The sequence below is a fragment of the Drosophila busckii genome, chromosome 3R (genome assembly GCF_011750605.1).
Source record: "Drosophila busckii strain San Diego stock center, stock number 13000-0081.31 chromosome 3R, ASM1175060v1, whole genome shotgun sequence".
Taxonomy (NCBI): Eukaryota; Metazoa; Arthropoda; class Insecta; order Diptera; family Drosophilidae; genus Drosophila; species Drosophila busckii.
Window position 1 is genome coordinate 4,069,086 of NC_046607.1, and position 25,351 is coordinate 4,094,436.

Consider the following 25,351-nt stretch of genomic DNA (forward strand, 5'->3'; position numbering starts at 1 on the left):
GGCTGGCAAACTGGGCAACTAGTTGCATGTGGCACATTTGTCATGCGGCAGCAGGAGAGGGAGAAAGATCGTGTGGCAATTGTGTTCTAGGCCAGCAAACTCTCTACATTAATCTAAGCTCACTCTTCCTCTGTGTACACTGCAAAATTGTTTGATAAATTCGTTGATCGTGGATTTGACGCAGCAATTGTTGGTTGTGGTTGTTGTTGTGTCTGATTGAGTTTCCCTTGAACGCACTTGCACCATGTCACTGTGCCATCCACTGCCAGCATGCAAATAAACACATCAGCATGATAAATATGCAACTGCAGTTATCGCACTTTGTCTGGGGCTACACGCAAAGCGAAGGACAAGCGCATAAATCAGTTGACTTTTGCCTTTAATCGCTGATTTCCGCTTCACTGGAAACGAAAGTAGGCACAAGAAGCAGGCAAAGTAGGAACTGGTTTGTCCAAAGGTGCTGCCACCAACTGTTGCAGCAACCCTCGCAGCACACTGCACAAAATTACTTTTGGTAACTAGAGTTGACTAAAAATTACATTGTTTATTAAATTGTTGTTGTATTTAGCGCATTGTTTGCTCTTGGTGTCGCTTTAGTTAAACAGCAAAACTTAATTTACATAACCTTGCCCTCGGACAGATCGTCCAGAGGTTTGTTTGCTGGTGGAATTTTGTACTCCGTCTCGGGGGTCTCGTAGATCTTCTCCTCCTTGGGCTCAACAACGGACACATTGTCGGGCAGTGGCTTCTTGGGGCCAATCTTGTTCTTGGGGTCATAAGGCAACATGATCTTGACCTTGATACCCAGCACACCTTGACGCAGCAGCACGTGACGAGTGGCAGTTTCGACATAGTCGTTGCATGGATCACCAGAGTGAATCATGAGTCCATCGACGAACTTCATGGACTTAGCACGCTGACCGCGCAGCTTGCCAGACACAACAACTTCGCAGCCCTTGGCGCCAGACTCCATGATGAAGCGCAGCACACCGTAGCAGGCACGACGCACAGCCAGACCTCCAGTCAGCTTGTAGCGCAGAGACTCAGCCTGTGCAATGGCGCACAGACCGCGTGTGGCGACCTTCTCGGCGTACAGCTCGATGCGGCCAGTCTCGAAGTTGAAACGCTTCTGCACCATGGCGGTGAGCTCACGAATGCGGCGTCCCTTCTCGCCCAACACTTGCTGGGTCTTGGTGGCCATGATGATGATCTCAGTGCGGGAGGGCGTCACACGCACCTCAACACCGGAGTAACCATCCTCAGCGAGCTCACGAGTCAGGAACTCGTTCAACTCAGCCTTGAAGATACCGTCCGAAACGAACTACAATGACAACAAAGAATTTCTTATTAGTTGATTGAGCACATATTGAAAACATACACATCCACACTTGTTGTTGTTAAAACAAAAACCATGCGAAGGGGGTGCTTTAACGCCACGGTTTGAGGTTAGTTTGCTTTGGGAGCGAATTAAACGACACCGACGCTGTTTTCTGACACAACTTGATGCACCACCAACACAACGGATTTGGATGCACACTCCTGTGGGTTTTCCAATGCAATTTTCGTGTATTTACCTTGCGTTTCTTTGAAATTGTCAGGTTCATGTTCATATCATACAACTCTCACGGAACGTGGTCAAAAAGAAAGAAGGAGCCCTGCTTTGCCGATAATATGGCCGTCGCATGCACTGCTTTGCCACAACGCAGGGTTGCTGTGCAAGTGGCGGCAGTCGGATAACTTCATATCGATATGATTATTGTACGTTGAAAATTGTTATCTGTATCACAAACACATATTGACATATATTTAAAAAAAATTGTTGAAAAAATAAATAGTGTACATCAACAGCGGTGGTCCCTCGCTTGCACCTGTAACGAGCCAACAAAACACCCATTCAATTGTTATCGATTCAACACTGCTTGCACAATTCGTCAGCAGGATGATACGTGCTTGCTTCGTTTTAATTGGGGCTGCCAATCTAGCAGAATTTGCTTTACTAAAGTTAGCAGCTCTGCGTAATGCGTGTATCTCTTTCATACGCATGCGAAACAGAGTTTTTCTCTTTCGCTAACTACAGGTGACTGCACTAGAGATGCGCACGGGTCTATTTTGAAGGCCCGTCTCGTTATAACAAAACAAATGTTTTTTGAATTGTTTATATTTTACCAATAATTGTTTTACCTAATCAATCAATAAGATCTGTATATATGAAAATGATACTTTTCAAATATACCGCACAACAGCTGTATTCACGCGGAGCCGGGCCGTTTATATATTCTTGTACGAAGCCCGCGAATTTTTTGAAAAGGCTCGATGAGCACGAAACACTTGTCCATCTCTAGACTGCACCAACACACAAACAAAGAATTTGCTCTCAAACAATCAATTGCGTTTTATTGGTAAAAATCAAAATAGCGGCTTAAACTGTTAGGAATTTATTTACAAAATGTCGGAAATAAAGGCGTTGGAGCACGCAACATTAAAAGTGCCATATGAAATATTAAACAAACGCTTCAGATCTGCACAAAAGATAATCGACCGTGAGGTCGACCAAGTAATGAATGTTTCACGTCAAGTCGAGAAAGCCTTGAGTGCACCGCAGTCCCCCATATTATCGGATGTCACCAAACTTATGGGAAATGTGGCCCAGAAACTTCAGGTACTCAAACGTAAGGCAGATGAGAGTATCACCGACGAGTTAAGTGTGACGCAGATTTGCAAGCGTAAGCTGGAGCATCTCAAGGGCATAGTGCCACCTAATCGCAGCGATGGTGAAGCCTGGGAGGGTTCGGTGGAGCAGTGGAAGCGCATTCGCCTGGATCGCTTGGTCATAGAGCACTTACTGCGCATGGGCTACTATGAAACAGCTGAGGAGCTAGCAGCGCGCTCCGATGTGCGCCATCTAACCAATCTAGATGTGTTTCAAACATCACGTGAAGTTGAGGATGATCTGGCCCAAAACAGCACCACAAAATGTGTGCTCTGGTGCATTGACAACAAGTCCAAGCTCCGCAAGATAAACTCCACCTTAGAGTTTAGTCTGCGTGTACAGGAGTTCATAGAGCTAGTGCGTCAAAACAAGCGCTTCGAAGCGGTGCAGCACTCGCGTCGCTACTTCCCCGCCTATGAGAAGACCCAGCTCAATGAGATATGCCATGTCATGGCGCTGCTGGCCTATCCCACCGACACGGACATGGACCACTGTCGCAAGTACATGGACCCAAAGCGCTGGGATAAACTGGTGTTAGACTTTCGTCATGAAAACTATCGTCTCTATCAGCTGTCCAGCACATCAGTCTTTTCAGCAGCCATACAGGCGGGACTATCAGCGTTGAAGACACCACAATGCTACTCGCAGACGTGTCACAATCTCAACTGTCCCGTCTGCCAAGACGATCTCAATCGCATTGCGCTCAAGTTGCCATATTCGCATTGTGTGCAGAGTCGCCTCATTTGTCGCGTCACTGGGCTGCCCCTGAACGAGCACAACCAGCCTATGATGCTGCCCAATGGACAAATCTTTGGACAGTTAGCGCTGCCCGAGATAACCAAAGACGACGGCACTGTAACGTGCCCAGTAACAAATGTTAAGTTCTCCAATCCCAAAATTGATAAGGTCTTCGTCATGTAAGGCAACTTCATACCCTGAATGATATTACGATTAAGTTAAGCTAAAAATCGACTATATTTTGTATAACTCTATTAATCTTTAATCCCCCAAAAACGAACGATCTATTGTTATAAGCATCGCTGCAAATTGCGCATTTGAAATTTCGATTACGATTGTGTTACATATGTAATTCAACTTTATTTTTGGACTTCTCGCTGCGCCGTCGCAGGTCTATTGATTTTTCCGACAGCGCAGTAAGCAGAACCAGCAGCAGCAGCAGTAGTCGAAGTCAGCAGTATGTCAATGTTGATTCATGCTGTATGCAACGCGTGCGACGTTATTTGATTCCTCTCTTAAGTGCAAAAAAGTATATCAAGTACATATATCATTGATTCAACTACAAATAAAGAGAAATCATATATAAATAAGCAACGGCAAATGAGTTTTCTTCGAAAACAAACAAATTACTGTTGAGCACTTGAATTTATTTTGCTGCCTATTTGGTGTAACCAAGCCTAGCTGATAAAAATGTCTTGGAAACTGTAAATATATAGTATTGACAAATGCTAAGGCGCGCACTTTAAAGTCAATTGTTAAACAGCTGCATTTTAAAGAATCACAATAAACAATAATAACAACAACAGACGCATACATAAACAGTAGATACCTTCAACCCCCAACGAGCCAAACAGGCCCAACTACCACCACCACTACCCAACCCCACCCCTCAAATAAAGCCAAATAAAAAAAACAAGCAGCAACCGCTCATTTTTGCAATATGGCTTTGGATTTTGTGGCCACTTACAAGGTGCTGGTTCTAGGTGACTCCAATGTGGGCAAGACGTGCATTGTGCACAGATACTGTGATGAAAAATACTACGATACATACATCTCCACCATAGGTGAGTAGCAAATTATTATTGAATGAGGCTCTTGGGAAATGATGCGTTGCAAAAATTGATTAAAACATAACATCAATTTTAAATTTATTGCTTTGCAGGCATAGACTTCAAACAGAAACTAATCAATTTGGATGGTGTGCCAATCAAACTGCAAATATGGGATACAGCTGGACAAGAGCGTTTTCGCACATTAACCACAGCCTATTATCGCGGTGCCATGGGCATACTGCTCATGTACGATGTGACCAATCTGGAGAGCTACAATAATTTATCGTACTGGTTGCGTAATATACAGGAGAATGCTTCACCGGATGTGGTCAAAGTACTGGCGGGCAATAAGTGTGAATGCTCGGCTCAACAGCGCATGGTGGACAAGGAGAGAGGTGAAAAGGTATGTCCACTCCACTCACCCAATAATCTTGTCTTATTTAATAGCTTATTCTGTGCTCTACAGATTGCCGAAAACTTTGAAATGCCCTTTTTCGAGGTCTCTTGCAAATCGAATATTAATATAGAGGATGCTTTCTTATCGCTGGCACGCAAAATACGCGAGCAGCGCGAACGACGCGTAAGTGACAAGCGTAGCTCAAGTAGCTATATAATCATTCATTATTCGTTTGCTTATAGGGCGACAACTTTGACAACGATGACAAACAGGATAAGAAGTCACCCGGCTCGAATGGTCTGGGCACCTTCAGCTTGGGCAGTTTCTCGGGAGATAATCGCTGCACTTGCTAAGCTAATAGTCTTCTCAGCTCATAAGTTGTCCCAGTTTTAAATGCATTACAGTCAACTTAAAATTCCAAACATAACAAGCCTATGTATCTATTGTAAAACGTACAGAGTGTGCATTTTTTAATGTTAGTCCAAATAATAGCATACAAATTTTTAGCATAACAATACTTAATATATTTAGTTGATAATAGCATCATTTTGATTTCCATAATGTACTCATAAGCTAAATAAGTCAATATATTGTATAAATATTATGCGCATAGCTATAAAGCTCTAACGCGAATGAGAAGAATTCTGAATGTAAGACGCTTATAATAAGTTAAAACGATTACAAAACTTTTAAAGTAAAGCAAACTTATAACGAATACTATATATGTACCTTGTGGTTTAATTACATTGAGTGGACACTAAGACAGGCAGTTTATATATCGAACTGAAACGTCAATCATTTCAAATATAATCTACTCAATTAAAGTGTTAATCAATGGTTAGAAGTCAATGCTGCCTAGCAACTTAGTTGACCACAACAGATAGTCTCTGTTTTATCGTAACTTTGTCTGCTTTTTAATGATGGTTGAATAATTCCCCGTTGTTAATTATGAAGCAGTTTCGTAATAAGGCCAGTTCCTTGCCTATTTTCAATGGACGCATTAACGATGTAACCTCGCTGACCACCACATCCTTGCAGCTGCCACACGTAGCAGCGGAACGTAAGCCCAGCAGTCGCAAATTTAGCTCACGAGGCTTGCCCAAAATATTTACAATAACTGACGGCCACACCGGCATCACCAATACATCGCTCGCTGAGGCCATGTCTACTAATCTGGTGCAGGAGCAGCAGGCGCTGCAGCAGCTGGTGGTACCGCACGAGACGCTCAATGTGGCTGGCAAAGAGTTGGCCAACTATGAGAAAGTACGCGTAGTGGGTCAGGGCTCATTTGGCATTGCTATACTCTACAGGCGCAAATATGACGATCATCATATTGTGTTCAAACAAATTAATTTGAGCGAATTGACGCCACCAGGACGTGATCTGGCCATGAATGAGGTGGAAGTGTTTTCCAAACTGCATCATCCCAACATTGTTAGCTATCTGGGCAGCTTTATAAAGGACAATACACTGCTTATTGAAATGGAGTACGCCGATGGTGGCACCTTGGCCCACATCATAGCCGAACGACAGGGTAAACGACACTTTCCGGAACGCTATATAATCGCCGTCTTCGAGCAGATATCCAGCGCTATTAACTACATGCACTCGGAGAACATACTTCATAGGTAAGCTAAGATTCAGAAAAAATACTACGGCCACTGTTATATCTTAAACTTATTTCTTTTAGGGATTTAAAGACGGCTAATGTGTTTCTGAATAAGCGTGGCATTGTTAAGATTGGCGACTTTGGTATATCTAAGATAATGAATGCCAAAATTCATGCACAGACCGTGCTTGGCACACCCTACTACTTCAGTCCCGAAATGGTAAGTGCGTTCCACAAAGTGCAGCCACATCTTCATATCCTTATTCACAGTGCGAGGGCAAGGAGTACGACAACAAAAGCGATATCTGGGCACTGGGCTGCATTCTGGGTGAGATGTGCTGTCTGAAGAAGACTTTTGCCGCTTCCAACTTGTCAGAGCTGGTGACGAAAATTATGGCTGGCGCTTATACGGCTGTGCCGCTTGGCTACACCTCCGGCTTGCGCAGCCTGATGTCCAATTTGCTGCAGGTGGATGCATCCAAACGTCCCACTGCATCCGAGGTGCTCGTATATTGGATACCCTTGATATTTCGCAGTCTGGGCAAGAACAAAGGGTGAGCAAGTGTCGCTAACCAAATCGGTTTTTAGCAATATATTCTTAGCTACTCCTATGAGGACCACGACAACAGCAACAGCTTGGCAGCAGCATCCACAACGCACATTGCTGCCAGCTGCAGCAACTTGACCATGGAGCTGCCCACTGCACAAACAGAGACGCGCAAGCTGATGAGCGCCGAGACTGCGCTGCCACATGAGGTTATAGAGCGACGGTAAGTGCCACGGCATAGACAGTTAAATACGCTAACAATACAAATCAATTGCAGTTCTGTGCTTTATCAGCTAAAGGCTTTTGGTAACAGCTTTAGCATGAGTCCCATACAGCTGCCACCCAAGTCTGTCATAGTCTGTGTGGCGATGAGCGAATCCCACTTTGTTGTTATCAACGATGATGGCACTGCTTATGCCTGGGGAGAGGGCACCTGTGGACAACTGGGCCTGACATCACTCGAGACCTGGAAACACTATCCGGGCTTGGTGCAGAGCGTGCGCAACTATCATCTGGTCAGCGCTTGTGCCGGCGATGGCTTCACTATATTCCTGACACAGTCCGGCAATCTGCTCAGCTGCGGCAACAATCAGCAGTATGCATTGGGCCAGGATGAGCAAAAGAACTACTATAGTCCAAAGCTCATAGCCAAGCTGGCGGATGTGCGCATTGAACACATTAGCGCTGGCTTGCAGCATGTCCTAGCGCTGAGTCGCGAAGGCGCCGTCTATGTCTGGGGCACCAGCGCCACAGGCGCGCTCGGCCTGGGCAACTATCAGCAACAGCTGTAAGTAGATCTATCATTATGGTTAAAATAAGACTACACATCCAAATTTTAGCAAGCAGCCGCAAAAGATTTTGCTGTCGCATGTGAAGAGCAGAGCTCTGAGCATCTACTGCGGCCCAGACACCTCCGCCGTGCTCTTTTCCAACGGCGAGCTGCATGCCTGCGGCAGCAACAACTACAACAAGCTGGGCTTCAATCGCGCCAGCAAAATAACTGCCTTTGTAAGCTCACAAGCTCCAATCCTAAGCAGCCATAGCTAAGCATATGATTTTGTTTAATTGTAGAAAAAAGTACAACTGGGACAAAAGGTGATTAAGGCTTGCTTCTCCTCCACGCATTCGGTGTTTCTCATTGAGGGTGGCTATGTCTACACCATGGGACGCAACACAGAAGGTCAACGTGGAATACGACACTGCAAAGCTGTGGAGCAGCCCACACTGGTAGAGATCATGCGCACACGTTATATTGTGGTTAGTCTTGTTTCAAGTTCAACTTGTCTTCATATATATCAACTTCGTTTGCTTTGCAGCAAGCAAATTGCAATGATCAGTGCACCATTGTGGCTTCCGAAGATAATATTATCTCTGTCTGGGGCACACGCAATGGTCTGCCGGAGCTCGGCGCCAGCGGCAGCCCCTTGGGTCTGGAAGTGTGCACGCCCAACAATGACATTGACTTGGGCAACAACACAGCTGCTTTCACCAACTTTCTAGCATCGGTCTACAAGTCAGAGCTGATTATCGATCCAGTCGATATCTTAGCGTAAATATTATTGATGCTGCTTTAACGATAAAGCTTCATTTTGTTCCAATCTTACAGCTTGTACTCCTCGAAGGAGCAATGTGAACGTGGTTACTATGTAAAAGTGAATGATATATTTCCATTGGCGCACAGCGTGCTGGTGCTGGTAGAGACCACCACGCCGCTTATTACATCCTATGAAGGTTAAGAGTTCCTACATTATATTATATACAAAAACAATTCAAGTTCATGCATATTGTTATTTAATTGTGTTATTTATAATAACCACGCTTGCCTGCTTCCTCTATAATAGTTTGAATTGCTTGAAAGGCTTCGCTAGCTGTGGGCTCTATCTCATTGGCCGGCAGTATGAACAGATCCTCGCTATCTGGAGGTCCACGCAACTCGAAGGTATAGGTAATGGGCATTTGGAGTTGAGCATGCGCCCAGTCCTTTGAGCCGCCACTTGACGGATAGATAGTCTCATAGATGCTGCCGCTCTTGTAGTCCCGACCCGAGTATGCCTTAATGCGCGCTGCTGCCAACTGCCCAATGTCCTTCAGATCTGCATAGTTATGCACGCGCTCGGCCGTGTGTCCATATGGGAACATAATCAATTGCGAGTAGCTGTGCAGCGCCAGATAAGTTCGTATGCGATCCGTGTGCACACGCTGCTCCAGGAACTTCATAAGACGCTGCGTTTCCAGCTCGCTACCCGCTGTGGGTCCAGAGAAATCATAATGGCAAGGATTACCGCTCGCTCCTGTAGTGTTCCAGGCGAAGGGATAATTGCGGTTGAGATCCACGCCACGACAAATGCCAAATAGTGCGCGATTCTTGCGCCACATGCGATCGTGTGTAAAGCTATAACGATAGCCATCCGGATTAACTGTGGGAAATATCAACCAGTTGTGGGAGCGAGCCATGGTCTGCACCTGGGCATCGTTGGAGTGTAGCAGCTGGTCTATTATATAGGTGGCTGTGGCTGGCGCAATCCATTCGCGTGCATGAATGCCGCTCTCGAGGAACACGCTGGTCAGATTGTCGCCGCCAAATGAAATGCGAACGCCCTTAATAGGCAAGCCTTCTGTGCTGGTGCCCATGTCCAGCAATGTTACCACATTTGGATGTTTGCTTGCTAATTTCTCCAGCCAGGCATAGATGTTCTCCAGCTGAAAGAAACGCTTCCAATCGAATTGCTCTACAGGAGTGGTCAAAGGTGCCACCTCGCAGTAGCTGGCATCGATTAGCTTTTGGAAATTGTAGTTGAGGATGCGATGACTCACATTATAGCTGTGCAGCAGGTTGTCAAAGTCAGCTACCTTCTGTCCGGACACCATAATCGATAGTTTCTGGCCCGGCACACGCGCATGTCCTATAAAGCTAAGAGAGTCACTTTGCGCCTCCAGCGCTTGGAAGAGCTCCACATGTGCAGCTGTAGCGAATTCTACATTATAGATGCGCGTGTGATCGTAGCGTGCATGTGATGCATCCTTTTTGATTGAGCACTCCTCAATATTGTTTGCGTATGTTTCCAAGCTAGCGCTGCTCATCAGCAACAGGACTACCCATAGCGGATGCATCTTTACACTTGGACAGTCGACTCAGTTTTAAATTCCGAATTTTCAGTGCTTATCAAATTTACCTTTGACATTAACGAATAACGGAATAGAAATAACGTAAAAAAGCGTTTTCAAACGCCGGACTCGGAATACTCTTTCTTTTAACTTTTAATAACCATGCAATTATATTTTCTAGTTAAGTCCGAAACTAATATATTGCATCCAGAATAATAGTCAAACTTTAGTGGATTATCGATTATTTCAATTGATTAATTCATTTTTATTTAACAGATATTATTAGCAAGCCATAGAAATACTTTATTCGCATCGATTAGTTTTCGCAATAACTTTCTTTTCAAAAAGTCGCGCTTACATGCACAAACTTCTGGTAACACTGTCTGATCAGCTGTTTGTTTTTCAATTGCAAATGGAAGCCCAATTCGAAAGTACGGAGTACGTAAACAAATTATAAAATCAACTCTCATTGTTATTATGTAAATTATTTAATAGCGAACACTATTGGAATCGCTCCTCGCGGGCAGCGTTCAGCTTTGATGACGACGATGAAATCGATGTAGCAATAGACGATGGCAGATTGGGCACAGGCTTAAGCAGTGCCATTTTTAATGATGACGCTGTCTCGGAGGCCAGTTTTGACAACAGCAGCGCACTGGGTACTCTCAATCATCTGTCTATAAAGTCCATACTGAGCGATGAAGCGCTTAACTTGGTGTTGCAGGAACAAACGCTAGATGATCATGTTATGCCCAAGGGTGTGACGCCCGAGGAAGAGTTAAAGCTGTTGCGTCGTCAAATTCAAAGCACGCTCTACAGCCCCAATCTAGAGGCAACGGCACAGAAGCTGTTGCATGGCAAGACAGTGCCACTGGAAATGTTTAAATCGCTGCATGAGAAAGAGCAGCTGTTAGATACGCTGCTGGTCAACGGTGGCGATGCGGTCATAGGGGTGCTGTTGTTTCTGAAACGCACGCTAAATGCTACACAGTTCCATAATATATTGCAATCGCGGCCCAAAGCGCTGGAGCACTATCTTAGCTATCTGCGTCAAAGTGGCGATGTTAGCAATTATATAGTGGAGCTGCAACGCTTTGGTCGTCATCAGGAGGCGGCACTCAAGCAGTTTCAGTCGGCTTTAGCTTGCAGCGACTTGAGCACACGCAAGCAGCAGCTACAGCGTCTCATTGATGCCTATGCCAGCGCTGGCGTGGGTGTTATAGCGCTCTACGAGCAAGTTTTCTCTGCCGCATTGAAGCTGCAGCAGCTGCAAGAGAAAGAAAAAGACATCGTAGCAGTCTTGACAACACAGCCGACACCCATAGAAGTGTTGTATGGACTTTGCACACAGCATAAGAATTGGAAGGAACAGGATATGCTTAAGCTAAGTTCACCGCAACGCTTTGCAGCTGAGCAGGACATATCGCCAGCGCAGTATGAATGGACCGCGATGAATGAGCGGGCCCATGCACAAGCATATGCCGACCTGGAGTGCATCTTTGAACGCGTAGCCAACTGGAATCCTTTAAAGCCCAAACAGTTTCACATTAGCTTTGATTTGGCGCTGGCTGTGCTGCGTCTCCACGAACTGCAGGCACCAAATACAGTGCTGCAGCTGTTCCTATCCAAGATGAGCAATACCACCGAAAAGTTAGCGTTGGCACAGCGGGTCAAGTGCATCAAGGCGGTCATAGATGCCATGGTGGGTTTGAAGCAGCAACAGGAGTTGCTGCATTTGAAGCTAACGCTGCCCGAGAGATCCGAGGAGCAATTCTATTGCGAGAATGCGCTCAAGACACTGCAAAGCAAGCGCTGGACCACTGACAATATTAAACTAAAGCTTTAAACGCTCTGCACAAGCTTTTGTATAAATTTAATTTTTATTTTCTTTAAATATAATCATTTTAAATTTTTTCTTTTATATAATTAAATAATTTCAAATCACAAGCTGAATATCAAATTTAAAATATTTTATGGACGCAAACCAAGAGCTTGTTGTTAAAGCTCTAATCGTGATCGACCATAGTGTTTTTATATAAGTAGTTACTTGTGTTCTGAGTATACACATTTACAGCTATATTTATATATGTATGTAAATTGTAAATATTTTTATTAAGTAAACAAAAAATAAAGCGTATAAAGCCAATAGCAAACAATGCACTACAAAAATTAAATTCTTTAAACAATTCGTTTGCCTTAAATAATGTATTCTTTTATAAATAACAGCGCTGTTAAAGCTATTTCGTATAAATATATGCGCAGCCTAAAACTGCAAACAACAATGATGTAAAGAATTGTGGACAATAATATTTTGTATGTTAGTATATATATTTACTTTAGTATTGTTGAAAACTGAACGTCTTAACTGATATTTGGTTATGTGCTGGAACTTGCAACAAATTAAAAAAAAAACACACATACATTGCGGGAATAAATGAAAACACGACAAACATTTCAACAAAAACAAACTCAAAGCAAGACCCATAGATCTCCCTGGGCAAGCCAATGCTAATTGCTGGCATTCGCATCGGACTCACAATAGCTGAGCAGACGCTGGCATAGTAACGTCTTGAACTTAACACTAAAGCTATCAAAAATGGCATCGGTGTCCTGCAGCAGCGCCTGGGTGTCGGACTGATTGCTGTCCGTCGCTGCAATCAGCAGCTTGAACTTCTGATTGAGATTCTGCTCCAGCGTTGAATTGTTGTTGTTGAAATAAAAGACATACGCAAGCTCCAGCAAATAGTAGTCCAAGTCGCTCATAAAGAAGCGCTCGCAGTCCAGCATATCAAACTTGCGCTCCATAAAGTGTAGACACATGTGATAAATCAAATGCTTGAGATCCGGACGCTTGAGCGGCACATAGCCCGTATCCTTACTGAAGTACTCAAACAGCTTAAGCGTGCGTTGTGCGGTGTCGCAGCTATGCAGGCACAGCTGAAATGCCTCCACGAAGCGAAAGTTGAGCATGCAAATGCGTATGCGATACTCATTGCGATGCACACGCGCGCACTCGCTAATCTTGTCCGGATTATAGAGTCCATGAAACGCATATAGGCAATAGTGTATATAATGACGCAGCGGCTGCATTGCAGCCACATCTGTAGCCTCGGAGCTGCGTGTACAGCTGCTGATGTCATCATCCTCGCCCAGCAAAGCAGCAGCAACATTAGCGGTTGCCGTTGCAGCTGGCGTCTGATTCGGCAATTGCACATAGCTTTGCTCCTCGGGCGAGTAGTCCATGTCTAGCGAACTGTTGGCATCACCACCCGGCTGCGCAATATTGTACGAGTAGCTGCCATCGTTGTGGCTCAAATTCTCCAAACTGCTTAGCAAATCATCCGAATCCTGACCGGTGCCGGCCTGATCGCTGCTAGACTTGTAGTTAGGTGTGGCTGCGTATCCTTGATCGAAGCTAATGTTTGCCTGCTGCAAAAAGTGCGGCTGATATGGCGGCATTACCTTTAAATAACGCACTGGCTCCTGATCCAGCCGTATACGCGGCCGCGGCAAATTTATCTCCACAGGCGCCTCAACGCATTGACTCTCGAAACGCATCAGACGCTTGGTGGTGGGCAAACAAACGACGCGTTGACGCATGCGGTCTAAGCTGGCGCCCAAGTCGCGTCCGCACTGGCCATTGGAGTTACCGCCAAAGGCCTTGACAACATGATCGGTGGTCATGACAAGCGTAAAATCAGCACCGCAATCCACATACATGGGCCGCTCAATGCTGTCAATGGGCGAGGGCTTGAGTACAGTACGTCGATCCTTATCCTCAGTGCCCAATTGATGCTCCAGGTTCTTGCCCCAGGTGTACAACGTGCAAGTGGAGGATATAAGCGCGTAATGAAACAAACCGCTGGAGATCTATAAAAAAACAAGAAATATAAAATAAAATGTGTGTTGCAAGGCTTGATGCGCTTACTTGTAAAATTTGTCCGGCCACCTCGCTGGTATCCACCAAATGTGGCGTCATATGCTCCGATGGATCTGGTTCGCTTGGTTGCATTGTTTGCACTGCTACAGACGCCGAAGCTGCAATGTTGGCTGTCAGTGTGGCGTTAATTACATCGCTGGCATCTGATTTCGCTGAATCAAGTGGATTATCTTTGGTTTCTGCATTAGACTTGGGCACAGCCCCCGCCAGCACGGCTGCATAAGATGTGCTCGGCTCCACCAAGTTGCTATGATTGTTTGCTGGCGGAAGCAGTGTCTCCTCCAAACGCTTGCTTAGCATCTCACGCTGCTGCATTTCCTCCTGCTTCTGCTTGGCATTGGCGCGACGTTTGATTTGGTTGGCGAGGCGTAAAGCCTGCGGTGAGCTGCCCCAAGTATACATGCGCTCCTGCTCATCTACAGCTAGCTACAAATGCGAAAAGCCTTAATATTGCAGAGCGAAATGTCTAAGTCTAGCAACAACTAACAACTTACGTTTGTAAAAAATTTCGTATGTATCAGTCTTATGCTGCAGTCGCTCAACTCGAGGCGTAGTGGTAAACTCGTTTTACTCTCCGTTTGTCCTTGCTCATCGCAGCCAATGCCCAGCTGCCCAAAATGATTGGAGCCAAAGACGTACAGTTCATTTACACTGTCATTAGTAGCCGGAGTATAATTATTTCTCTGAACCTGGCACAGCACCAAGCTATGAGCATGTCCCAGACTTATTTGTAAAATTTTCTGAAATTCGCCAGGCAAATATATAAATAAAATGCAAATTGTGGTAATTATTTAATACACACCTTGTACTTAAAAAAACTGACTAGAGTGGGTGTAGCTAGATTCTCCGGGCTTCCGTTGCCCAATTGGCCATAGATGCCCCAGCTAAATATTAAATAAATTTATTTTAAAATTATATTACTTTTACTTTTGTTGCTTCTGACTTACCCCCACATATAGAGCTTGCCATCCGCTACGGCAGCATTATGATATTGTCCAGCCTCAAGCATGGTAATGTTCATGCCATCCAGCGCCGTTAACAGCATCGGCTGCAGCGCCATTTGCATATGCTGACCAATGCCCAATTGGCATAGATTATTGTTGCCCATGGCATACAGCTATAAATGGAATACACATTAAACTAGCGCTCAGCGTTTTGCAATGCACAACCTACGCCATTATTGGTCAGTATAAGCGTGTGCTGCCTGCCACACTTTATGGCATGCACCTCCAGGTTTAGCTGTGAGAGCAGCTCCAAGGTCTTTACCGCATAAGCTGGCTCCGGTGGCTCTGTAATGTACGAAACCACTTAGCAATTTAAACTCGATTTAATTTAAAGCAAGCCAATCGTACCTGTAGATTTTTGAGCGCTGTAACATAGGGGCACGCCGCTGGAGCCCCAGAAATAAGCAACGCCGTCCACAACGCAGGCGCCATAGGCACAACCCGCTGAGATGGGCTTGAAGCGTGAACTCTCAATAGCAAACTGCAAGCACATTAAAACAGTTACAATAAATATTTATTAAAGCAGCAGAGCTACTTGCCTGATTGTCTTCATAGTTTATGCGAAAATTCGATAGAGCATTTATGATGGCGTCGTGTTTGACGCGCTGCGATTCCAAATGTATAAGCACGGCCAAATAGGTTTCGATTAGATATTTACAGAATTCAAAAAGATGCGCATATTTTTCATTAGCACTGGAGCTGCTGCTGTGTGAAATAATAGGACGCAGTGCAGCAGCAAAGGGATTCAATTGCTTGGAAAGACGCTGCAGTTAAAAGAAATATATAAATTAGTTATATTTGTTTTTTTCTGAGCATTAGCGCTGGGGGCTCACCTGCAACACACAGGGTCGTATGTGCTCCAGCTTGTTTTGTATAAAACAGAAGAATTCCATTGCCACATATGGCAAGTAAGTTATTGTTTCCATAAATAAGCACTCGCTTAGATTGTACAGACAAACGTTTAACTCATTGTACCAGCCAAATTCCTGAGCCACAACGCTTACCAAGGCATTGAATGTATCAAGGCAAACGCCACGCATTTTGGCCAATATAACTGCAGCTGAGAACAGACCGCTCTGGCAAAGCACAATGCTGGTCATATTGGTGTGATACTTGCTATTCGTTACCAAAAAGTTCCTATAATTTTCAAGCAAAATTAGTTTCGACTTATACAAATCTGAAAAGTTCACTTGCACTCACCACAAAGGCAAATAGTTCTTATCGTTGACAGCCTTCTCGGCCAGCGTTATGAGCAGCAAATTGGCCAAATGAAACTGTGATGATGGCGACATTTGCAGCGCGCTTATTGATTCATCCACGCCATAAAGATAATCGCTGCAGCTTTCGCCAGAATTAACCACCGCACTCTTATCCTTCTCAATCAGCGGCAAAATCTCACGCACATCCTCCGAATGACGATACGTAATGTCTGGCAATAGGCCCTTCAACAGTGTATGACAAAAGTAACGGGTGCGCAATATATAGCTGCATTTGAGTGCCATGGCACAGAGCTGCATCAGTGGAAACGTATGGCCATACATGGCCAGCTTGAGAGCAGTGCGTATGGGCTTCACCCTCGCCACATTATACGTAATGAGCGCCTGTGTAATCTTTTTGCGACGCAGCAAATAATCGCCAGCGAATTCAATGCAGTGCTCAAATGATAAATCAAATGTATTGCAAAAATCGCGGCATTGATTCCATTCGCTGATCAACGCTGCATCTAAGAACAACTCGAATGGCGCCTTTCTGTAAATAATAAGATTAACTATTAGCTATCCGCAACTGCACATATAGCTGCGTACTCACTTTAGCTGTATAGTGTAGACATTTTTGTTGGTTATAACGTAGCAAGGATCGTAATTGATTTTGGGAAACTCTGCCTGCATTATTTCCATTTGGCGCAGTGAGTATTCGCTGCTAACATCAACGGACTCATAAAACTGCACATAGTCCATTGGTGTGTGTATGTCCTTCAACTCAAATGCCTTGGCCTTTTCCTCTTTGCTTAGCGCCTCCAATTGAACTGTCCCATTATTGTCCGCACGAAACTGTGCCATTTGATAGAGATGCAGGACTGTCTCGTGTTCAAAGCGAAAGAGCGCCAACTGTGCTTGCTGATTGAATTTCTATAATAGAAAGAGGCAGATATGGCGTAAGTAATTCTAACATTAAATGTTAATCTTGTGGCGGTAGCGCCTGTTAGGGCACTCTTACATTATCTTCGGTGGCATGCTGCGAGGCCATTGCGCTGCTGATAATGCTAACAGCATTGATGGCATTACTGGGCATATCGCTGTGATCCATACTCGATGCGCTCGTCGTTGCGCTGGTATCATCACTTTTGTTAGTCGTGTTAGCTTCCACTTTTTCCGAGTCGGCATCAAGGCTTTCTTTCTCAGTATTCGCCAGCAGTGGCTCCTCCAGCGAAGAAGGTGCCGTAGCCGTTGAGCTGGCTGTATCATTGCCACTATTTAGATTTACATATTGTATGCTGTAGAGTATATTGGAGCTAATCAGGATGTCCACACAGTGTTTGGGTATTTTGTATAAGAACAACGGCTTCAGATTTATATCAATGCTATGCACCGTTAAACTGCAGCTACTGCTATGTAAGGCGCTCAAGAGGTAAGTGCTGCGCAGATTCTGTATTGTATAGTGGGATCCATTGGTATTTCCCAGCGGCTCTGGTGTTACCGAAGGCGAGTCCATAATAGCAAACGAACCCATATGGTTGTCAGGCATAACTGCAAGTAGCTAAAACTAATCAATATTTCTGTTATACCATATGTTTAAGGGCTTACATTCATCAAACTTTTGTCGTTGGTCAGACAGGCGCATCTTGATGGCCTGAAGCTTTTTGGAGCCCAAACTTTTGAGTGACGCTAGGCGTGCACGCGTGGCGGGCAATATGCCATCGAAGCTATTGACTCCCAGCTGTTGCTGTTGAAAACGCATACCTGCATTTTCGCTAACCGCGGGTGGAGCTGCTGGCGTACACGCATTGTCCTCACTATCCGCTGCGAGCAGCTCCGGCGTAGTTGCCACCACTGTTGCTGTTTGTGTTGTGGGCGCCACATCTTCACTGCCGGCTGGCGCAAAGACATCTTCATCTAGCTGACTGCTGTCCGAGGCCGGATCGGAACTGTTGCTTTGGCGTGCTTCATTGGAGACACCAGTCTGTTGCTTTGCATGTACAGACATAACTATTTGCCAGGCACCCTCACGTGTCGTGGGTGAGCTATCGCCAGGATACACATACGAGATGGCCTTTTGCTCAAGCAGCAGCTTAAACTGCTCCTTCAGCGATGAGGTAATCTGAAAGGAAAATTAATTACACTCTTGTCTGAATTTTATTAGTTTTTGTAGCTTACTAGCAACATGACGCCATCGAAAGTATTGTCCTTGCATATTGTTAAGCGCACTACGGAGCCGCTCTGTATGGTTGTGCTGGCAATCATTGGGCAATTGGGACTGAGACCAACAAAGCAGATGGAGCCATCGGAGTAACCAATTATGGCGCGATTTAAGCCCTGGTACGTTTTCCACCACACTACTGACAGAGGATAGGGGCAGGTTTTTGAAGCCATAAATGAGCTGGCCATCACTTGACTGTTGCCCGTCGCATCTGCCATGTGTTCGTGCTCGGCAGTTGCAGCAGCCTCAGGGCCATTTGCTAGCATATAATCGGGCAAGTCTTGCCCCAAAGCTTCTGCTTCAATATTGTCAGCCTCTTTATCTAGCCTAATATGCTCTAGGTTATCCGCCATCTGATCCGCTTGCTCCTCCAGTGTCTCGCTTAACATTGTTGAATGATTAGGACACAGCTTTGAATTAGGACATTCGTGTGGCCCAACAAACGGTATTATGTAGGATGTTATCTGTGTCATGCTGTATAGCGACGAGGCGGCCAGATTGTGTGTCCTGTCCACCAATGATAGCGCGGGTAGAATATGCAGCGTATTATCGAAACCTGTTGATACAAGTCCAAGCAGAGTAGGCACATTGGTATGAGTAGTAATCAAAGAAAATCAATAATGGCAACACACACACACATGTACATTAACAGTCAACTCTGTAGCTTTACTTGGGCACTTCCCCACCCAATGCAAGAAAGTTATTTTATGCTTACTATGTCGCCATGCCCACACCACTCTCTATCTCTGTTCCTCCACACCCACAGGCTCACATACTTACACAGCACAAGCAGCCAAGTACCCGCAGGATCAAAGCACACATCATGTATAACACGGTTGCTGCGTCGAAACCAGGAGATCATCTTAAACACCTCTTGGCCCGCGTTATTGATATAACGCAGTACAATATCATTCTCCTCGCTGACCAGGCACAGGAATTGCTTTTCATCGTACGGCGAGACAGTGACAGCAGAGAGCTTACAGCTAAAATTTGTTATTAGCGGACGCAACTCAAAAATATGCAAGTCCTTGAGATCGGAATGCGAATTCACCGCCATTACTTGATGAATTTCGGTCGCTGGCGGACCTTCTTAATTAAAGCCTTTTTCCTGCGCAAATCAAACTTTTATTTTATTACACTTGCAATCAGTGTTGCCAGGTATTGAGCGTTCAAATAAGCTAAAACTATAAAAAAAGATATGCTGAAAAACAAGCTACATATTTATGTCCAAAAGGAAGAGAACTTAATTTTGACATTGCCGACCATTATAGTCAAGAAAACATTTATTGCTAAGCTTCGCTATATAAACTTAAATATTTGCAATATGTGTGCTTATAGGCTATTTGAAAATCTTATAAGCTCTTACATTTTCAAATACACTAGATAGCCCGAAAAAAGCTAATCTGCCAACACTACATGTGAAACATACACATACATACATGCAGCCGTGCATGGATGACTGTGTGTTGCCCTGTTTGTAACAATTGAAAAAGTTTAATTGAAATGTAACCAAAACATCTGTATTTAATTCATTCTTATTATTTGAGTTTGATATATGATGAATTTTTCATAAACCATAAGTTTAAATTTCGCGCGATTTATAGTTAAATGTAGTATTGGGTAACATTCTCAATAACTTCTAATAGAAAATCGCTTATTGTTTGATACCAAATGAAAATTCTATGCAAACTAATTTTATAAGTTGTATTTTGTGTATGCCAGTAATTTATGAAAAACATTTGCTACACAAACAAAGCATATTTACTTTCCAGTGTGTAAAACACAAAATATCGATAGTCAGCTGCAATGGTCTGGCAGCGCTATTCATATGGCAGCACTCTGAAATCAAAACTAACGGCGCCAATGACAGAAGCGACGCTTGTCTTTGATGTTCAACAAATTAGTGTTTACACGAAATACATTTGCAAAACGCATAAATTTTATTCATTATGGAATCTCGTCTACCAAAACCCTCGACAATAAAAAAGCCAACGCCAGCAATCAAACCAATACTTCCCTCAGATCGCATTAAGGGACCTGGAACCTCCAATGCAAATTTGACTCAGCCGCCGTTGTCGAGAGATATAGGCAATATACAAAATATATTACCGCGGAATGGAGTTGGGGCTGCAGCGAGAGGTAAGTTGACAAATAAGTGAAGAGAAACTAAAGATTGTGAATAATAAAAGAAATGTATTTTAATACAGCGCGTGCAGCTTCACCGGAGCCATCAAAGCCTCTTGCTTTTCTCAATCGCCACAAGCTGCGTCGCAGTCGCTCTGCCTGCGATATTAATGAGATGCGCCAGACTATGAAACGCGGCGCCCCTACTTTACCCACCATACCATCCAAATTGACCAGGCTTGGTAATAATACAACAAACTCAAGCGCAGCAACCGGACGCGCCGCTTCACGTCCTCTTGCTACAGCTGTAAAACGTACAGTCGCAGGCGGTCCAACAGTAGCATCAAGTTCAAACACAACGGCATCACGTCCCTTGGCCAGAGTAGCTGCAACGGGTGTTAATAAAGCAAAGCCAGGAGCAGCTAGCGGACCTCCAGCAAAGCGAATTGCACCATACGATTTTAAAGCGCGCTTTCATGATTTACTAGAGAAGCACAAGTCGCTGAAAACCAAGTATGAAAAACAAATAGAGGACATGGGTGAGCTAGAATCGATGCCAGCGCAGCTAGAAGAAACCCAAAACAAGCTTATCGAAACTGAAAGGAAGCTATCAAATGTGGAAACCGATCGGGAATGTCTGAAGCGTCAGGTGAATCAGCAAATCAGCAAAATTGAGGCAATTACCACTAGTCTAGGAATAACAAAAGACGAGCTCAGTAAACTACAGACCGTACATAAGGAAGTTGAGACACAGCACGCTGCGCTGTCCGTCGAGGTGCAAGAGCTACGCGAACGCAATGAGCAGCTGATGATCAGCAACGAGCAGTTGAACAATGATCTAACCACCTGTCGCGAACAGCTCTTCCAGTCGAACATGGAGCGCAAGGAGCTTCACAATACGGTTATGGACTTGCGTGGCAATATACGTGTCTTTTGTCGTGTGCGCCCACCACTGGACACAGAGATGGGACGTATGTGTTGCAGCTGGAGCTATCATGACGAGGCTACAGTGGAGCTGCAAAGTCTGGATGCACAGTCACGCAACAAAGGCAGCGGTCAGCAGATCTTCAGCTTCGATCAGGTGTTTCACCCGCAATGCACCCAGACGGACATATTTGAAATGGTCGCGCCGCTTATACAATCTGCTTTAGATGGGTACAATATATGCATCTTTGCCTATGGACAGACAGGTAGTGGCAAGACTTATACAATGGATGGCGTGCCGGATAATTCAGGAGTCATACCACGTACTGTGGACTTGCTTTTCGATTCAATTAAAAACTATCGCAATTTGGGCTGGGAATATGTAATTAAGGCCACATTTCTGGAAATTTACAATGAAGTGCTCTACGATCTGTTAAGCAACGAGCAAAAAGATATGGAAATACGCATGGCGAAGAATGCCGGAAAAAATGATATCTATGTATCCAATATAACCGAGGAAACTGTCACAGATCCTAATCATTTGCGTCAGCTTATGCAGGCAGCCAAAATGAATCGTGCTACAGCTTCCACAGTAGGTAATGAGCGCTCGTCGCGTTCGCATGCAGTTACCAAGCTGGAGCTTATTGGCACACATGCTGGCAAACAGGAGATGTCAGTGGGCTCTATTAATTTGGTGGACTTAGCCGGTTCGGAGTCCCCAAAGACCAGCATACGCATGACCGAAACTAAGAATATTAATCGCTCGCTATCTGAGCTGACAAATGTTATATTGGCGCTGTTGCAGAAACAAGATCACATACCCTATCGCAACTCCAAACTAACACATCTACTAATGCCCGCGCTGGGTGGTAATTCAAAAACATTGATGTTCATTAATGTGTCGCCATTTCAGGACTGCTTCCAAGAGTCAGTCAAGTCTCTGCGCTTTGCAGCCTCCGTCAACTCGTGCAAAATGGCCAAAGCCAAACGAAATCGTTATCTAAACAGCTCCAGCGCCAGCAACAACAGCAGCTGCGAAAAGTAAACAGATATAACAATTTTTACATGCTCCACATTTGTTTTTAGTCTGAAATTCTTTCTAAAGAGGCAGCTTGCTGCAACGTTTTTCCCACTGTTATAACTTTATTTATGTATTTGTTTACTTTAGCGCTATAATCAACTAATAAACATCAGTAAATTGTAAAGCCCAACTATTTGCCTACTGCCTCTCGTACGGCTAGTGGTATCTTATCCACCAACTGTTCGTGTTTCTGGTTCATGCTGGCGAGCACACCACGTCGATTCACATGCTCGACAGCGGCATGATATTCGTAGTGCTCGCCATTGATGTTAGTTAGGCTGCCGCCCTCTGCCTCTAGCACAGCCTCAGGTGCGCAGGTGTCCCATTTTTTGCACCCGGGCGTGGCAAATACATAGGCATGTGCCTTGCCCTCTAGTAACTGCAGTACCTTGTAGCCGGCGCCACCCACTTTAATCACATTGGTGGCATTGAATGCATCTACGGCCTGCTGATGCAGCGCGTTCGAATGCGAGCGTGTAGTAGTTATAATAAATTCTTCAGCTGGCGCTGCTTTTGAGGTAAAACCACCTGTTCCAAGTCCTTTAAGTCCCCAAATGGTGCGTCCCAGTTCACCGTTTGCCTGTTTGTAAAAAGGCTGATGTATAATGCCGCCCACAGCAGTATTCTTGATGGCTATGCCAATTAGCACAGTTACGTGCTCCACAAAGCCTACAAAAGCAATTTAGATATTTAATTGTTCAAGTTAAGCATAATTCTTACCTTTGGTGAACTCCGCTGTGCCATCTAGTGGATCCACCCATATAACAAAATCTTCGGGCTGAGCATCACGCCATGCTATCGGGCAGCTCTGCTGCACCAGCGTTTCGTCGAATTCTTTGACCAACCAATCATCACACACATTCAAATCGGATCCACCTTCTTCGCCAATTATCTTAATGCTGGGAAATTGTCTATTCAGTGAAGCAATGATACAGCGTTGCGCAGAACGATCCGCCTCAGTTTGTGGATCATTCACACCCTTATCCACTATGCCAAGATCACCTTTATTAAGTACATCACGTATAATACCGCCGGCTCTTTTAGCGGTATTTAGGGACAGAGCGAGCACTCGCATTACAAGTGGACTGGTAGCACTCATTTTGTAAATGCGTGTGAAAGTTGGAATGGTGAATTTGTAACGTATCTAAACACTAACGGCCGCCTATGCTTTCACTTACGATGCACCGAAAATATCTAATCAGCTGTTCTTATCGCGCCTAAGCTTGGTATGCAGCTAAAACAATTTTGCGAGCAAATATTAGCGGCATCTGCTTTAGCTGGTTAGCTTCATAAATAAATTTAGCTAGTTTGCTAAAACTACAATAAAAGAAAAATATATGCACAAGAATAGCACTACTGTGCTTAAATGATTAATTTTGCTTAAGTTTCGTCTCTTTTTATGAACAGCATACTGCTGGTAGTCGGCTTATTATAAAGTCTGGCAACACTAACAACCTTTGGACCACCCCCACTACCAAATTAGACAATTTCTGCTGGTTAAGTCGTAAGTGCCATTTGCATTGCGGTGCAATTAATTATAAAAATATTATAATATTTGCATTATTTAGAAGATGGCGCGTGTGCTGGTTGGAGTAAAGCGTGTTATTGATTATGCTGTCAAGGTAAACCACGCAGCCCTTTGCAGCTGTGTTCTCTTCTTCTTATCACTTGTTGCGCTTGTTTTGCGTAATCTTTTTGATTAGTTTTAATTGCTGTCTGTCTCCTGTTTTGGAATTCAGGTTCGAGTGAAGCCAGAGAAGAATGGCGTCGTTACCCAGGGTGTCAAGCACTCCATGAACCCCTTCGATGAGATTGCCGTCGAGGAGGCTGTGAAGCTAAAGGAGAAGAAACTGGCTAGCGAGATTATAGCTGTGTCTGTTGGTCCAACACAATCGCAGGAAGTGATACGCACTGCTCTAGCTATGGGCGCGGATCGCGGTGTGCATGTTGAGGTGTCTGCGGCGGAGTACGAGCTACTGCAGCCACTGCATGTGTCCAAAATACTTGCCAAGCTGGCATTGGACGAGAAGGCCGACCTGGTTATATTGGGCAAGCAGGCTATCGATGATGACGCCAATCAAACCGCTCAGATGACAGCCGCTGTATTGGACTGGCCTCAAGGCACGTTCTGCAACAAGGTAGAAAAGACGGATGCGGGCTTGACGATTGTGCGTGAAATCGACGGCGGCTTGGAGACAATTAAAACCAAAATGCCAGCAGTGCTAAGTGCTGATTTGCGTTTGAACACTCCACGTTATGCCACGTTGCCTAACATCATGAAGGCTAAGAAGAAGCCTCTGAAAAAGATGACACCCAAAGATTTGGGTGTGGATACCACACCGCGCATTGAGGTTGTCTCCGTGGAGGATCCACCAGTACGTCAAGCGGGCGCTACAGTAGCCGATGTGGATGCGTTGGTGGCCAAGCTCAAAGAGGGTGGACATATCTAAGCTAAGCGCTAACTTCAGCGAAAACAAAAAAACAATAATTGTGAGCAAAAATTCTACGTTTTTTTTATAACATGTTTTAGTTGAAATTATCAGAAACGTGCATTTATTTAGCCTCTAGAGATTGATTGCCAAGTAAAACCCCAAAGTGAAATTAAATGTCGATTTGGAATCTAACATGTCAAGCCTTTAAGAATAAATTTGAGGGTCAGCTACTAACTGATGCCTTTTCCGCAAATATCCGTCTATGCCTATT

General features: G+C 44.6%; 10 protein-coding genes across 11 annotated transcripts; 6 read left to right on the plus strand and 4 right to left on the minus strand.

Moving 5' to 3' along the window:
- Window positions 1-524: 524 nt before the first annotated feature.
- Window positions 525-1,681, minus strand: LOC108601760 (40S ribosomal protein S3). The gene is made up of 2 exons (XM_017989684.2): window positions 1,575-1,681; window positions 525-1,321 (listed from the first exon to the last, which is right to left on the minus strand). The coding sequence occupies exons 1-2, from the start codon at window positions 1,608-1,610 to the stop codon at window positions 617-619; spliced, it is 741 nt and encodes a 246-aa protein (XP_017845173.1). The 5' UTR covers window positions 1,611-1,681; the 3' UTR covers window positions 525-616.
- A 686-nt stretch (window positions 1,682-2,367) lies between these two features.
- On the plus strand, window positions 2,368-4,338 carry LOC108604636 (E3 ubiquitin-protein transferase MAEA). Its single transcript, XM_017994185.2, has one exon. It carries the CDS (start codon window positions 2,447-2,449, stop codon window positions 3,629-3,631), a length of 1,185 nt encoding a protein of 394 aa, XP_017849674.1. The 5' UTR covers window positions 2,368-2,446; the 3' UTR covers window positions 3,632-4,338.
- Window positions 4,339-4,373: 35 nt separating this feature from the next.
- LOC108604637 (ras-related protein Rab-13) lies at window positions 4,374-5,584 on the plus strand. The gene is made up of 4 exons (XM_017994186.2): window positions 4,374-4,512; window positions 4,611-4,903; window positions 4,967-5,080; window positions 5,140-5,584. Exons 1-4 carry the CDS (start codon window positions 4,389-4,391, stop codon window positions 5,248-5,250), a joined length of 642 nt encoding a protein of 213 aa, XP_017849675.1. The 5' UTR covers window positions 4,374-4,388; the 3' UTR covers window positions 5,251-5,584.
- Window positions 5,585-5,845: 261 nt separating this feature from the next.
- Window positions 5,846-8,789, plus strand: LOC108602655 (serine/threonine-protein kinase Nek8). Its single transcript, XM_017990801.1, has 9 exons — window positions 5,846-6,525; window positions 6,588-6,726; window positions 6,777-7,060; window positions 7,109-7,276; window positions 7,331-7,840; window positions 7,893-8,061; window positions 8,125-8,310; window positions 8,370-8,602; window positions 8,660-8,789. Exons 1-9 carry the CDS (start codon window positions 5,846-5,848, stop codon window positions 8,787-8,789), a joined length of 2,499 nt encoding a protein of 832 aa, XP_017846290.1.
- Window positions 8,790-8,837: 48 nt separating this feature from the next.
- Window positions 8,838-10,234, minus strand: LOC108602308 (zinc carboxypeptidase). The gene has a single exon (XM_017990391.1). It carries the CDS (start codon window positions 10,162-10,164, stop codon window positions 8,854-8,856), a length of 1,311 nt encoding a protein of 436 aa, XP_017845880.1. The 5' UTR covers window positions 10,165-10,234; the 3' UTR covers window positions 8,838-8,853.
- A 269-nt stretch (window positions 10,235-10,503) lies between these two features.
- On the plus strand, window positions 10,504-12,028 carry LOC108603128 (vacuolar protein sorting-associated protein 16B). Its single transcript, XM_017991648.1, has 2 exons — window positions 10,504-10,596; window positions 10,654-12,028. Exons 1-2 carry the CDS (start codon window positions 10,517-10,519, stop codon window positions 12,002-12,004), a joined length of 1,431 nt encoding a protein of 476 aa, XP_017847137.1. The 5' UTR covers window positions 10,504-10,516; the 3' UTR covers window positions 12,005-12,028.
- Window positions 12,029-12,461: 433 nt separating this feature from the next.
- On the minus strand, window positions 12,462-19,653 carry LOC108603122. The gene is made up of 15 exons (XM_017991641.2): window positions 19,300-19,653; window positions 18,477-19,075; window positions 17,907-18,420; window positions 17,320-17,849; window positions 16,912-17,231; window positions 16,303-16,851; window positions 15,936-16,239; window positions 15,642-15,866; window positions 15,451-15,583; window positions 15,272-15,387; window positions 15,046-15,215; window positions 14,901-14,982; window positions 14,593-14,838; window positions 14,087-14,524; window positions 12,462-14,028 (listed from the first exon to the last, which is right to left on the minus strand). The coding sequence occupies exons 1-15, from the start codon at window positions 19,574-19,576 to the stop codon at window positions 12,667-12,669; spliced, it is 5,865 nt and encodes a 1,954-aa protein (XP_017847130.1). The 5' UTR covers window positions 19,577-19,653; the 3' UTR covers window positions 12,462-12,666.
- Window positions 19,654-20,270: 617 nt separating this feature from the next.
- On the plus strand, window positions 20,271-22,630 carry LOC108603123 (protein claret segregational). The gene is made up of 2 exons (XM_017991642.2): window positions 20,271-20,658; window positions 20,727-22,630. The coding sequence occupies exons 1-2, from the start codon at window positions 20,469-20,471 to the stop codon at window positions 22,610-22,612; spliced, it is 2,076 nt and encodes a 691-aa protein (XP_017847131.1). The 5' UTR covers window positions 20,271-20,468; the 3' UTR covers window positions 22,613-22,630.
- A 45-nt stretch (window positions 22,631-22,675) lies between these two features.
- LOC108603126 (3'(2'),5'-bisphosphate nucleotidase 1) lies at window positions 22,676-23,986 on the minus strand. The gene is made up of 2 exons (XM_017991644.2): window positions 23,369-23,986; window positions 22,676-23,317 (listed from the first exon to the last, which is right to left on the minus strand). Exons 1-2 carry the CDS (start codon window positions 23,745-23,747, stop codon window positions 22,779-22,781), a joined length of 918 nt encoding a protein of 305 aa, XP_017847133.1. The 5' UTR covers window positions 23,748-23,986; the 3' UTR covers window positions 22,676-22,778.
- A 111-nt stretch (window positions 23,987-24,097) lies between these two features.
- On the plus strand, window positions 24,098-25,333 carry LOC108603127 (electron transfer flavoprotein subunit beta). 2 transcript variants are annotated; one of them, XM_017991645.1, is made up of 3 exons: window positions 24,098-24,152; window positions 24,217-24,270; window positions 24,388-25,333. In XM_017991645.1, the coding sequence occupies exons 2-3, from the start codon at window positions 24,220-24,222 to the stop codon at window positions 25,096-25,098; spliced, it is 762 nt and encodes a 253-aa protein (XP_017847134.1). In that variant the 5' UTR covers window positions 24,098-24,152; window positions 24,217-24,219; the 3' UTR covers window positions 25,099-25,333. The 2 variants fall into 2 exon arrangements, with proteins under 2 accessions (XP_017847134.1, XP_017847136.1); XM_017991647.1 differs by having other exon boundaries at window positions 24,132-24,152; window positions 24,220-24,270.
- Window positions 25,334-25,351: the final 18 nt, after the last annotated feature.